Source organism: Neoarius graeffei, chromosome 27 (genome assembly GCF_027579695.1).
Source record: "Neoarius graeffei isolate fNeoGra1 chromosome 27, fNeoGra1.pri, whole genome shotgun sequence".
Lineage (NCBI taxonomy): Eukaryota > Metazoa > Chordata > Actinopteri > Siluriformes > Ariidae > Neoarius > Neoarius graeffei.
Window position 1 is genome coordinate 27,201,668 of NC_083595.1, and position 12,724 is coordinate 27,214,391.

General features: G+C 42.7%; 1 protein-coding gene across 1 annotated transcript in view; it reads right to left on the minus strand.

The window, feature by feature from the left end:
• piezo1 (piezo-type mechanosensitive ion channel component 1) overlaps window positions 1-12,724 on the minus strand; it is a 353,209-nt gene that overhangs the window by 149,184 nt on the left and 191,301 nt on the right. Inside the window, exons 4-5 of the mRNA XM_060911720.1 lie at window positions 10,307-10,349; window positions 7,404-7,551 (exon numbers count right to left, since the gene is read on the minus strand). Coding sequence (XP_060767703.1) covers window positions 7,404-7,551; window positions 10,307-10,349 — 191 coding nt within the window. The remainder of the gene's footprint in view (window positions 1-7,403; window positions 7,552-10,306; window positions 10,350-12,724) is intronic.

Below are 12,724 nucleotides of genomic sequence, written 5' to 3' on the forward strand. Positions count from 1 at the left end.
ATTATTTTATAAGCTTAGGGTTTTCTTATGTGAAATCTAAAAACAGACAAGAACATTTAGGTTAATTAGGATTTTTATATTTCAGTTAGACGCATCAAAATGGTGCCGTATTTCCTCCAGTGCATATAGTCTCAATAATAAAACCCTTTTTTTTTTAATGCTCATGTTAAGCGCTGTTGGCGAACGCTTTACACAGATTTTTAAAACTGGCAGTTGCCAGTGCTGCATAAGAACTGCATTTGCTCATGTGTTCGATCCACCATCTGGACCATTCAACATACATTCAACATCACTCATGGTTCCTCTTGTGCTGGGAGAGAATCTACCCTGAAATAGGAATTTCAAAAGTCCCTCGAAACAGCATTCTAAGAACTAATATATAGATTTAGGTACTGCCTAAAAGCGGAGCTCCCATCTGTTTCTGGGTTGTAGAATTTTCTTATATCATAGCCAGTCTGTTTTGTTTTATTTCTTTATCGGCTAACACTGACCACTAGGCGGTGTGCCATCTTATCTCATCTCATTATCTGTAGCCGCTTTATCCTGTTCTACAGGGTCGCAGGCAAGCTGGAGCCTATCCCAGCTGACTATGGGCAAAAGGCGGGGTACACCCTGGACAAGTCACCAGGTCATCACAGGGCTGACACATAGACACAGACAACCATTCACACTCACATTCACACCTACGGTCAATTTAGAGTCACCAGTTAACCTAACCTGCATGTCTTTGGACTGTGGGGGAAACCGGAGCACCGGGAGGAAACCCACGCAGACACGGGGAGAACATGCAAACTCCACACAGAAAGGCCTTCGCCGGCCACAGGGCTCGAACCTGGACCTTCTTGCTGTGAGGCGACAGCGCTAACCACTACACCACTGTGCCGCCCTAGGCGGTGTGTATGACTGGTAATTACTAACACTGGCCACTAAGTGGTGTGTCTCATCTCATCTCATTATCTCTAGCCGCTTCATCCTGTTCTACAGGGTCGCAGGCAAGCTGGAGCTTATCCCAGCTGACTACGGGCGAAAGGCGGGGTACACCCTGGACAAGTCGCCAGGTCATCACAGGGCTGACACATAGACACAGACAACCATTCACACCTACGGTCAATTTAGAGTCACCAGTTAACCTAACCTGCATGTCTTTGGACTGTGGGGGAAACCGGAGCACCCGGAGGAAACCCACGCGGACACGGGGAGAACATGCAAACTCCACACAGAAAGGCCCTCGCTGGCCACGGGGCTCGAACCCGGACCTTCTTGCTGTGAGGCGACAGCGCTAACCACTACACCACTGTGCCGCCCTAGGCGGTGTGTATGACTGGTAATTACTAACACTGGTATGGCGGAGGCACGCACAGGACTGAAACCATCAGAAAACTAGAAAAGCACTCGGAGAGCGCAGACCTCCGCCAAGAATCCTTTAAAAAAATCCGGGATCCAGAAGGTGATCCAGATTGCCGCCAAAATTTAATGGATTGTTACTTGTGCCCAGTCACACCTCTGGAAAAAATTTCAGAGCAATCCGTTCATTACTTTTTCCGTAATGTTGCTAACAGACAAACCAACGCTACCGAAAACATAACCTCCTTGGTGGAGGTAATAATAATAACTAGAATGCATTTCCGGAGAAAATGCGAAAGTGTGCTTGCTCAGGTGCGCCGCCATGGTGACCCGGCAAGAGAGGCGACCGCACGCCCACGCGACAAGTTTTGTGTCAACATGAAAAAGTTTGGCCAAGACACAAGGCGGATTCTCATACGGAGATGACAGGCTGGCAAGGTTCTTTACAGGGACATCCCAGAGCATCACTAACATGAAAATGTAGATGTAATTCTAAATCCGTAGAGATATGACCCAAAACATGTTTTTGCTCATTGTGGTGCCCCCTAGTGGCCAAATGACACCAAATTTGATGAGGGTACATGCACTGGTGCTGAAAGTCATCTCAACAAATATGGTCTTGATATGTCAAAGCGTTTCTGAGATATGAGCCAAAATACGTTTTTGCTAATTGTGATGCTCCCTAGTCGCCAAATGACACCATATTTGATGAGGGTAGTTTGGATGGTGTCCAAAGTCATGCCACTAAATATGGTCTTGATACGTCAAAGCGTTTCCGTGATATGAGCTCACTTCCTGTTTGGTGGCTTCGCCATCGATTTTGATTGGCTGCCATGGGCAAACGCTTCGACGTATGAGAGCGAAACGAATATCATTCATTAGGCTTGGACTGGAGATCACGTGTGCCAAGTTTTGTGATGATCGGACAAAACATGCAGCCTGGGTCACTCTACCTTCACTTTGGACAAAATTCAAAATGGCGGAAAATCTAATTAGGCGGAGAATGACGTCATAGGATGCGTTGGAATTGTATAGCTCCAAGGATTCCAACGGCACCAGACTTATGAAAATCGGACATACGGATCAAAAGTTACATGCATGAACGCGTGTAAGACTGTGATCAGTTGGTGGCGCTAGAGCGTTAGACATACCAACATGAAACTTGATGAAATCAATCAGGGTCCACTCCTCTATCAGTGTACCAAGTTTCATGACTTTACACCTTACGGTTTGGCCTACAGAAGGAAAAATCTGTTTTTTGCGTCGCGCGCCCATTCATTTCAATGGGGAAAAAATTAATCCTTTAAAAAAATCCGGGATCCAGAAGGTGATCCGGATCACCACCAAAATTTAATGGATTGTTACTTGTGCCCAGTCACACCTCTGGAAAAAAATTTCAGAGCAATCCATTCATTACTTTTTCCATAATGTTGCTAACAGACAAACCAACCAACCAACAAACAAACAAACCAATGCTACCGAAAACATAACCTCCTTGGCGGAGGTAACAACTCAATGGGTTTCTTTATGTATCCACACTCTATGCCTATGGGGCTCCGCTCACGCAGGAGCTCCACTATAATCATTCTCAAAAAGTGGAACTTCCAACAAAACTTCCTCTGGTCCAAAAGCGCCCATTTCCTCCAGGATGAAGACTAATGCTACGTTCACACTGCAAGGCTTAATGCTCAATTCCGATTTTTTTGTGAAATCCGATTTTTTGTGAGGTCGTTCACATTAACAAATATATGCGACTTGTATGTGATCCTCAGCATGAACGAAAAGCGACCTAGAAGTGTTCCGCATGCGCATTGCAGGATACGATGACGTCACACGCAGTGAGCATGGCCAGTGTTTACGGAAGTAAAACCGCCCGGTTGCGGTATGACCCATCCAATCTAGCTTGAATAGCTGTATCCCCCCAAATGGAAATCGGCTCCCTAACCTCTGCGTCCTTCCATTGAGAAGATTCAGAACCTTCACAGCCCGAAGCGTCCCTCGCATTGATGTCATGCGCAGGGGCGCAGATACGTTTTTTTGAACTGGGGGGGACAAAAAACTGGGGGGGACAAAGCTGCCAGCAAACCAACCCCAACCCCGATATGCCTGTCAAACTTGTTGTGGGTTACCATAGCAACCAAGCTCGAGCTCGCAACCTGTGCAGTCTGCGCAGCTCAACCAACCGAATATCAGTCTTTGTTTTGTTTTATGTGAGTTGTTGCAACTATGTATACACTGCTGTGCACCTCAATAAACCGAATGGTAATTAGTCTTTTGATTTTTCCGTGAGGTTTGCCTTATGCAAAGAAAGACAGCATAGATGTTTTTTCCTCCCTATAAGTGGGGGGGACCGAACGAGGTGAATTTAAATCTGGGTGGGACGAATCCCACCCGTCCCACCCTCTATCTGCACCCGTGATTATGCGCCATGTTGTTGTAACTTTTTTTGAGAGACCCGCCGCCTACTTCAGCGCAGAATAGTGACGTTTGTGGCTTGTTGATGACGTGTAAGTCGGATGAATGCGACCTGGCGGTTCAGACTGAAGTCGCATATGAAAAGAGCGGATAGGAATCGGAATTAGGACCACATATCCAAATGGCCTGGGTCGGATTTGAAAAAATCGGATCTGTGTCGTTCATATTGTCAATAAAAGATCGGATACAGGTCACATATGGGCGAAAAGATCGGATTTGAGTCACTTCAGCCTGCAGTGTGAACGTAGCCTAAGCTGAACTTTGACGCTCGAGATGCATGCGATCGAGTCTTGAGGCTGACTCCATCTCCCTTTTACCCAAAATGTAATTAGAGACACAGCGGTGCAGAGCTGCTGGTCCTGGACATAAGGACCATCATTTATTGTGCATCTATTCCAGCTATCAGAATAAATTGTGCTGTTTGAACACTATAATATTTACACAGGCATTTCAATTTATTACTGGTATTTGCTTGGCATTAATAACCCCTGCAGAAAGGTCTCATGTTTTAATGAGCAAATAACCTTGGTGTTGCCTCATTTAGGGACAGATCTCTGAATAAATCTCAAGTCAAGTCAAGTTTATTTGTGTAGCGCTTTTAACAATAAACATTGCCGCAAAGCGGCTTTACACAATTTGAACGACTTAAAACATGAGCTAATTTTATCCCTAATCTATCCCCAGTGAGCAAGCCTGTGGCGACGGTGGCAAGGAAAAACTCCCTCAGACGACACGAGGAAGAAACCTCGAGAGGAACCAGACTCAAAAGGGAACCCATTCTCATTTGGGCAACAACAGACAGCAAGTCAGGAGGTCTTTTCTACCAGGGGCCATCAAACTGTTGAACTCCTCCCCCTTCTGCAAGATGGACAGCTGATTAATCAAGACAATAATACCAATACCATGTGCTGTGTATATACTGTGTTGTCATGTGCAATATTTACTTTCACCACATTACTTTTCATTACATCCCACTATCAGTCAGTGTTGTAGTCGAGTCACTAAACCTCGAGTCCGAGTCCAGTCTCAAGTCCCCAGTGTTCAAGTCATTAAAAAAAATTTCGAGTCGAGTCCAAGAACAACACTCCAACTGCACCATTTGACGGTGGCTGTTTTAGCGCCATTAACATTAGTTTGTTCCTGAGCATGACGTATGAACAGGTAAATGTGCTTCTCTTTGTCAGGGAGTGCGAAGTATTCAGTCAGAGATGGTTGGGAGACGGATGCAAGTACAGAAGGGGTGTTTATTAATACAAGTGAAGACAGGTAAGCAATCCAGAATGGCAGGCAAAATCGTAAAACGGTGAAACAGGCAGTAGGTCGAGCGAGGCACAAACAGGCTATCGTACACTCGGCAGAATCAAAGACGAGAAACAGGAAATCAGGGATCAGGAAACCAAACAAGGATATAAGGCTGGTAATGTGTCAGCAACGCAACTCAATACTTCGCAAAGTAAGTGTGTTTTCACAGTTTTTATATAGGTGCGCTGATTGCGCCTTAATCCTATGCAGGTGCGAGTCGTTTACAGCGCGTATGAGAGTCCGCTTGGCGTGCGCACTGTCTGGAGTTCACCAAAGCGCACAGGTGTGACATACTTGCAGGAAATTAGTACAAAATTAATGTAGATATAAATATCTTATGCCAAATTATTATGCTGTGTTACAAAAAATAAAGAAAAAAATCCAAGCTCTCGTCTCCAATTTACGAGTCTGAGTGCAGTTAATGCACAAGTCTGAGTCTATGTCAAGTCACAAGTCCTTAAAATTAGGGCACAAGTTGGACTCGAGTACTACAAGCCTGATTTTACATACAGTTTATTTTTAAAGGAGAACTGAAGGCAAATTTTTTATCAAAATTCTATTTCTCATTTTATTAAATATAGGAATACATTTCTGACAGCTATTTTGTCACTGCTATAGCAAGTTATGAGTGTTTGAAATATGCTATGTAATATATCAGTCCATATGTCAAAGCAATGGCCGTAAATGAGATTCATTGAGACCTGTGCGAGACATCGTAGGACGGAAGTAAAACATACAGCGGAAATCAAAGTGACCGACATCTGCCACTGTTGTCAAAAGACGCGCGCACCCTCTTTCGAATGCTGATGTAATCAAGCTGGAAGTTTTGTTTGTTTTGATAGCAATCAGGACAGTTTGAAAAAAGTAGGCAGTAATCGTCATTTGAACTCGTTTTTGTGCAATACTTTGTTTGGAAAACAGTTTTCAAAATGGCGGCACTGACACCTGGCTGACACTTCACGTTTCGAAGTCTCGCACAAGTCTCATGAAGATCGCGCGGACCAAAGGAACTAAATTCAACATGGCTAAAAACCGAATAGGCCGATAAGTATAATATTTAATTGCAATTAGTTGCCGATACGAGTCACGATATAAGGTTACTAAAACCGAAAACGTAATTGAATAACACGTTAATTAAGAAATAAAGCAAGTTTAAAAATGACGGCAGTTCTCCTTTAACTTGTATTGTTGTATTCTAACTTATACTGCATTGTTATGGAGCAATTTCTGGCACAAGAATTTCCTTCAGGATCAATAAAGTTTTATTTCATCATTTATTCATGGATTCTACAACCGTACACACACACACACACACACACACACACACACACACACACAAGTTTCTACTTTCTACACAACACTCCCTCAAAGTTTTCTTTCTCACCGCTTGTGTAATAACACTGCGCTTGTCCAGTCTTGTCTCGTGTCTTGCCTATTAATTGAACACGTTTAAAATTTGGTGGAAAATGTTTAGCCAGTCTGTGTAGTTCATCTTTGACAAGCTTCAGTTTGGCAAGTTTTACCTCAGAGGTTTGTGGTTCACCAAAATGTTCGAACCTGTAGCAAGAGCTAAAAGCGTCCTGGATATACACTACCGTTCAAAAGTTTGGGGTCAATTTGAAATGTCCTTATTTTTGAAAGAAAAGCACTGTTCTTTTCAATGACGATCACTTTAAACTAATCAGAAATGCACTCTATACATTGCTAATGTGGTAAATGACTATTCTAGCTGCAAATGTCTGGTTTTTGGTGCAATATCTCCATAGGTGTATAGAGGCCCATTTCCAGCAACTCTCACTCCAGTGTTCTAATGGTACAATGTGTTTGCTCATTGCCTCAGAAGGCTAATGGATGATTAGAAAACCCTTGTACAATCATGTTAGCACAGCTGAAAACAGTTGAGCTCTTTAGAGAAGCTATAAAACTGACCTTCCTTTGAGCAGATTGAGTTTCTGGAGCATCACATTTGTGGGGTCGATTAAATGCTCAAAATGGCCAGAAAAATGTCTTGACTATATTTTCTATTCATTTTACAACTTATGGTGGGAAATAAAAGTGTGACTTTTCATGGAAAACACAAAATTGTCTGGGTGACCCCAAACTTTTGAACGGTAGTGTACAGTTCACAAACTTTCCAAGTTTCTAAAATGTTCGTGGAGAAACAAAGGTTTCTGCACTGGAAATGCAGATTACGTTCTACTCTATTTAGTGAACAGGCTGCATAGAGAGAACAGGAAACAGGAGGACGGGAGGATATGTGGCGTGAACTGCAGTCCACCTACCTCTTGATGGACGCTGTGCGCCACTGACCCTGCCTCTTTCCTCTTCAGCAAACGCTTACACAGCACCATGGTGATCAGAGACATGATGAACACACCCAGGTCCGGGGAAACGAGACGCACAGCGTTCCAGGGATCGTCCAGCGGGATTCTGCAGGGGAAGCCAAGATGATTAGCTCGTCAGCATCACTCATCATGTACTACTACTACTACTGTGTCATGGATCAAACAGCAACGGAGCTGTGCATTTATTAAATCAAGTACAAACAGACATTTCCTGTCAGATTCTGAATGTTTATTATGGATTATTAGGAGTTACAGCATTTACAATCTTAAATACGTTATTAAGAATCGTTAAACGTCGTCAAGAAAGATACAAGGGCCGCTTCCTTTAGGTTTATCCAAAACAAGCAACTTGTTAAAACAAGCCAGGGTTACATTACAGAACGACAGCCAGTGTTTTGATATCTGGCCTGAGTCTGTGATGGTTGGCCATAGATTGGAGATTTTTGGGAAAGTTGGCACAAAAATTCTGGTCTCTTCTTCCTGCAGGATTTTTTGCAGGATAACAAGGGTCACAAATCAAATCAAATCAAAGAACTAGCACAAAGTAAATCCCGGGGTGCGTCCACTAAAGTCGAAAACAAATGGTCTGAGATCTGGGGGTCTCGGTATTTGCCTCCTAGTAACAGGAAAATGTGTTTTCATTTGAGCTGGAGGTGTTCACTTTCACTAACGAGTTGTCTCGTCGTTAGTGTAGGACCTCGAGTTATTTAGTTTGTTTCTTCATTCTGCGATCGTCATATAAATCCACAAAGGGTGCCAACATTGTCTGCTACAATCTTGACATATCAGAAAGCCAGCTGTCCATTTGCTACTTATTATATGTGACAAAATCTATCCTGAAAACATGGTAGCTAAGAAATTGCTGAGGAAACAGTTTTAAACTGGCCTTGATTACAATATTATGGTCCTTGAATATCTCAGTATAATTAACGATTATTCCACAAAATCGAGTTGTACATGAACTGATGGCCGACGAGGCGCGTAGCGCAGAGTCGTCTATAAGCCATGTACGATGAGATTGAGTGGAATAACGGTTTTATTCTATCCACATTCACCGGATTTTGAGAAACAGAGGATTTTTATTTTTAGAGTTTTTTAGAGTTTTATTTAGAGTTTATTTTATTTTTTTAAAAGGGACAGTGTACAAATTAAACATTATCCTTGTGGTAAGGACAGATGTCTGTACCAGGTTATAGCAGTACATGCTAATTTCCGCCTGAAGTCCCTTGGCAGGTGGATGTAATAAAAAAGATAAATAAAATGTACAGGAAATGTCACCAAATCTGTCATTAGAGCAATTTGTAGTGATTTAGACCAGTAAAATAGAAGTGGATAGCCTCATAAAGCATACATAGCAGCGTCAATTTTCACAATCACACACGCACGCACTCTCAAACACACACACCATGAGTTAAACGAAATGTGCAAAGGAATGTGCAAGCCAGTGCAAATATGCATTATCCCATCCCACTACCCCCTCTTTACATAGAGTACAAGTTTTACCACTCCAACCTTGAGAGAGAGAGAGAGAGAGAGAGAGAGAGCGCAAGACATGCTCTCCAAACCACCAAAATTCACATTTCAGCAAATTCAATAAACAAAAACTTTATACAAAACATCCGACAAAATCATTTCTGCTTCAGCGGACTTTTTAAAAACCTATCAATGGCTGCACGAATTGACTTTCATGTTGTTTTTTTGATAGAAAGTGGCGTCTTGCTGTCGTGCTGAGGTATAGAATAGCTTTAGACATTTATTTAACTCTTCCTTGGACATTTCAGTTCTGTAATTTTCACACTTCTTTGTGCTTTTGAACCAGGCTAAAAAAAAAAATTCAACAAATTTTAATGCTTGAAGATGAAGAATGTAAACAAACCAGTGAAATGACAGGAACAATTTGTGAATAAATGCTATACTACTACTACTAATAATAATAATAATTCTTGAAAAATGAATAAAAAAAAGATACGTTCTTACCATTAAAATACTTTCATTCCATATTTTGTTGCCTTTTTTTTGTATTTTTTGAGGTTTTGTTTTCAAGTCGAGTTTTTATTTCGTCCCTGGCTGGTTCAGCAACACACTCCGCCATTTTGTTTTTCTCTACTCACAGTATATGAGCTGACAGCCTAGTAGTGGAGTAGCCAATCAGAGTGCAGAATTGCTCATATCCAGTGAATGTGGATAGAATAATCTAATATACCATGCACTGAGAGGCTCCGGGTGAAATTATGGATTCTCTTCGGTGACTGGCCCCTCAGAAAATAGTCCTATGCCAGTCACCTCAGAGAATCCATAATTCCCAGAGCCTCTCAGTGCATAGTATATTAGATTTATATCCCTCATCAAAAAAATTCAAACAAAGTGTTGAGATTGAATCTCAGCATAAACTCACTGGAGGCAGCCATGTTTGTTGTTTATGTCGGAGCGACCTTTGACCTGCGCATGTCTGCCTCTTCAGGTATGATCATGATGCGGAGATCTACACACAGAAATGTTCGCGGAGCCACAGCTGTGACACGAATCGGCTGTGTAGCTTGAAATTGTGACATCAGTTCATGGTATATCCAGGATAGCCCATGACTGACTCACACCATATTCTTTTTTTTTTTTTGACGTCACGAGATACATTGCTTAATCAAATGGTGGAACTATTTTACGTCACATGCGCCATCCTTGGCCAATCCCTGCACGGGAGATTTTTTTGATGAGGGATATTATGTACAATACTCGGTTATCGTCACATTAATATATCATCATCTCATTCACAAACTGCAATGTAATGACCCAATACACCTTTTTAGTATTATTTTAACAGATTTTATAATTTATGTACATACCTGGACACCCCAATGTGCCTCGTCAGAGTCTCCCATGTGCTACCTGTGAAGAACACAATCACAGTGAGCTGTGTTTATGGCAATGTTCACAAAGACTCAAGTGTAACAAGTGTGCTCTGAGAGCACGAGATCCACCGCTGGCAACTATATCGATGCTATAAGTGCTTAATACACCCTCATGAAACTGTCAAAGTACAAGTTTGGTAATCAAGGGCTGTAACTCTGGTAAAATGTGGCTGAACTGAATTAAATTACAATATGCGTATTACCGACATATAATAAAGAATCCTGCCAACTTGTATGAAATTTCTCCAATAATTGTGAGAGGAGTTGATTTCAGAAGGTAAGTACCCTTCCCGGGATGGACGGACATCGCCACGACATAATCCCCCTTTGGGCCTTTCGGCCAGCAGGGGATAAAAATGGACCAACCAATTTCTTCATACAAGTAGACAGTTTGGACACACTTCCTCATTCACATTAATGAGTGTGTCCAAACTTTTGACTGGTACTCAACATTAAAACAGCAGACGCAAGGACTGGATTCGACAATGACCAAGTCAACAAGGAGAATGCGAACAAAAATAACACCACAAACACTTGACCTTCATTCATTTGACCATGATTTTACAAAACAGCAGCAGAACGTTTATAAAGGAACCTATGGTCATGAGCTTTGGGTAATGACTGAAAGAACAAGATCGCGGATACAAGCGGCCGAAATGAGTTTCCTTCGCAGGGTGGCTGGGAGCTCCCTTAGAGATAGGGTGAGAAGCACAGTCACTCGGGAGGAGCTCGGAGTAGAGCCGCTGCTCCTCCACATCGAGAGGAATCAGCTGAGGTGGCTCGGGCATCTCTTTCGGATGCCTCCTGGACGCCTCCCTGGGGAGGTGTTCCAGGCATGTCCCCCCAGGAGGAGGCCCCGGGGAAGACCCAGGACACGCTGGAGGGACTATGTCTCTCAGCTGGCCTGGGAACGCCTCGGTGTTCTTCCCGAGGAGTTGGCCGAGGTGTCTGGGGAAAGGGAAGTTTGGGCTTCCATGCTCAGACTGCTGCCTCCGCGACCCGGCCGCGGATAAAGCGGAAGACGACGAGACGTTTGTTAAACAGTTCGTTTGGATTAAAACAAAACAAAAAAATCAGTAGTGCAAAAGCCAATATTGCAGCGCAGCCGAACAGAAGCTGCCATTCTTAAACTGTCAAAATTACAATCCAGAGTTTGATCCAAATTTGAAGTCAATCACAAGTGAATCCTATACAATTTATGGTCTGCTACACCTTTTACGAAGAGCACGGTGTCTGCTGGGAAATTGCTAGTTGGTTGTCTCAGGTGTGAATGAGAGCCTTTCCAGGCTCCCCTGCAACTTGTAATTCTGCACCTACAACCAGTAAAAAACACCGAAAACACACCCAACTTTCAATTTCAACTCGTCAGCTTGGGATCAACTTCTTAACTAGCAGTGACTTCGCTGTTTACTGACTGATGACAACTCGACATGGACGCTCACGATGTGAGCAGTATAAAGTCCTCCTTCTCTACGTTTAAACGGAATAAACAGGATCGAGATCAATTAATATGGAGACATACACTCGCTGGCCACTTTATTAGGAACACCCATCCATCCACCTGCTGTTTGATGCCGTTCTCTAATCAGCCCGTATCTTGACAAATCAAGAGCTTCAGTTAACGTTCGCAATGTTCAAACATCAGAATTGGAAAAACTGTGATCTCAAAGTGTGACCTCCTTTCACTGTGGTATGGGTGTTGGTTTGAGCCAGATGGACTGGTTTGAGTATTTCAGAAACTGCTGATCTCCTGGGGTTTTCACACACAACAGTCTCAAGAGTCTACACAGAATGGTGCGGAAAACAAACAACATTAAGTGAGCGAGCGACAGTTCTGTGGGAGGAAACAAACGCCTTGTTGATAAGAGAGGTCAGAGGAAAATGGACAGATTGGTTCGAGCTGCCAGGAAGGATATAGCAACTCTACAACCGTGGTGAGCAGAAAAGCATCTCAGCATGCAACATTGGGTTCTACTCCTGCAGCCAAGAACAGGAATCTTAGAATCAAGAACAAGTTCCTATTAAAGTGGCCGGTGAGTGTAGTATTTGGTTAAATCTATAAGACTAACGACACTCACGTTTAACTAAACGTATTTATATCAATGTTTAAAGCTCAATAATAGAACAGTTCCAGTAGCCACTCAGGCTTGTAACTGTAAAGGTGGAGTTAAAGTAGCTTTTATGAGCTTTAAGTGCTCTGACAGAGCAAACAAATGAGACATTTTATGGAGGAATCCATGTTTATTTTCTACTTTGTGCATCTAACCACTTCCCGAGGTGGGAAATGACGTTACTACAGCTTGCACATCATCACTTATGGTGCATCATAAACACAGCATTACTGTGAGGGTG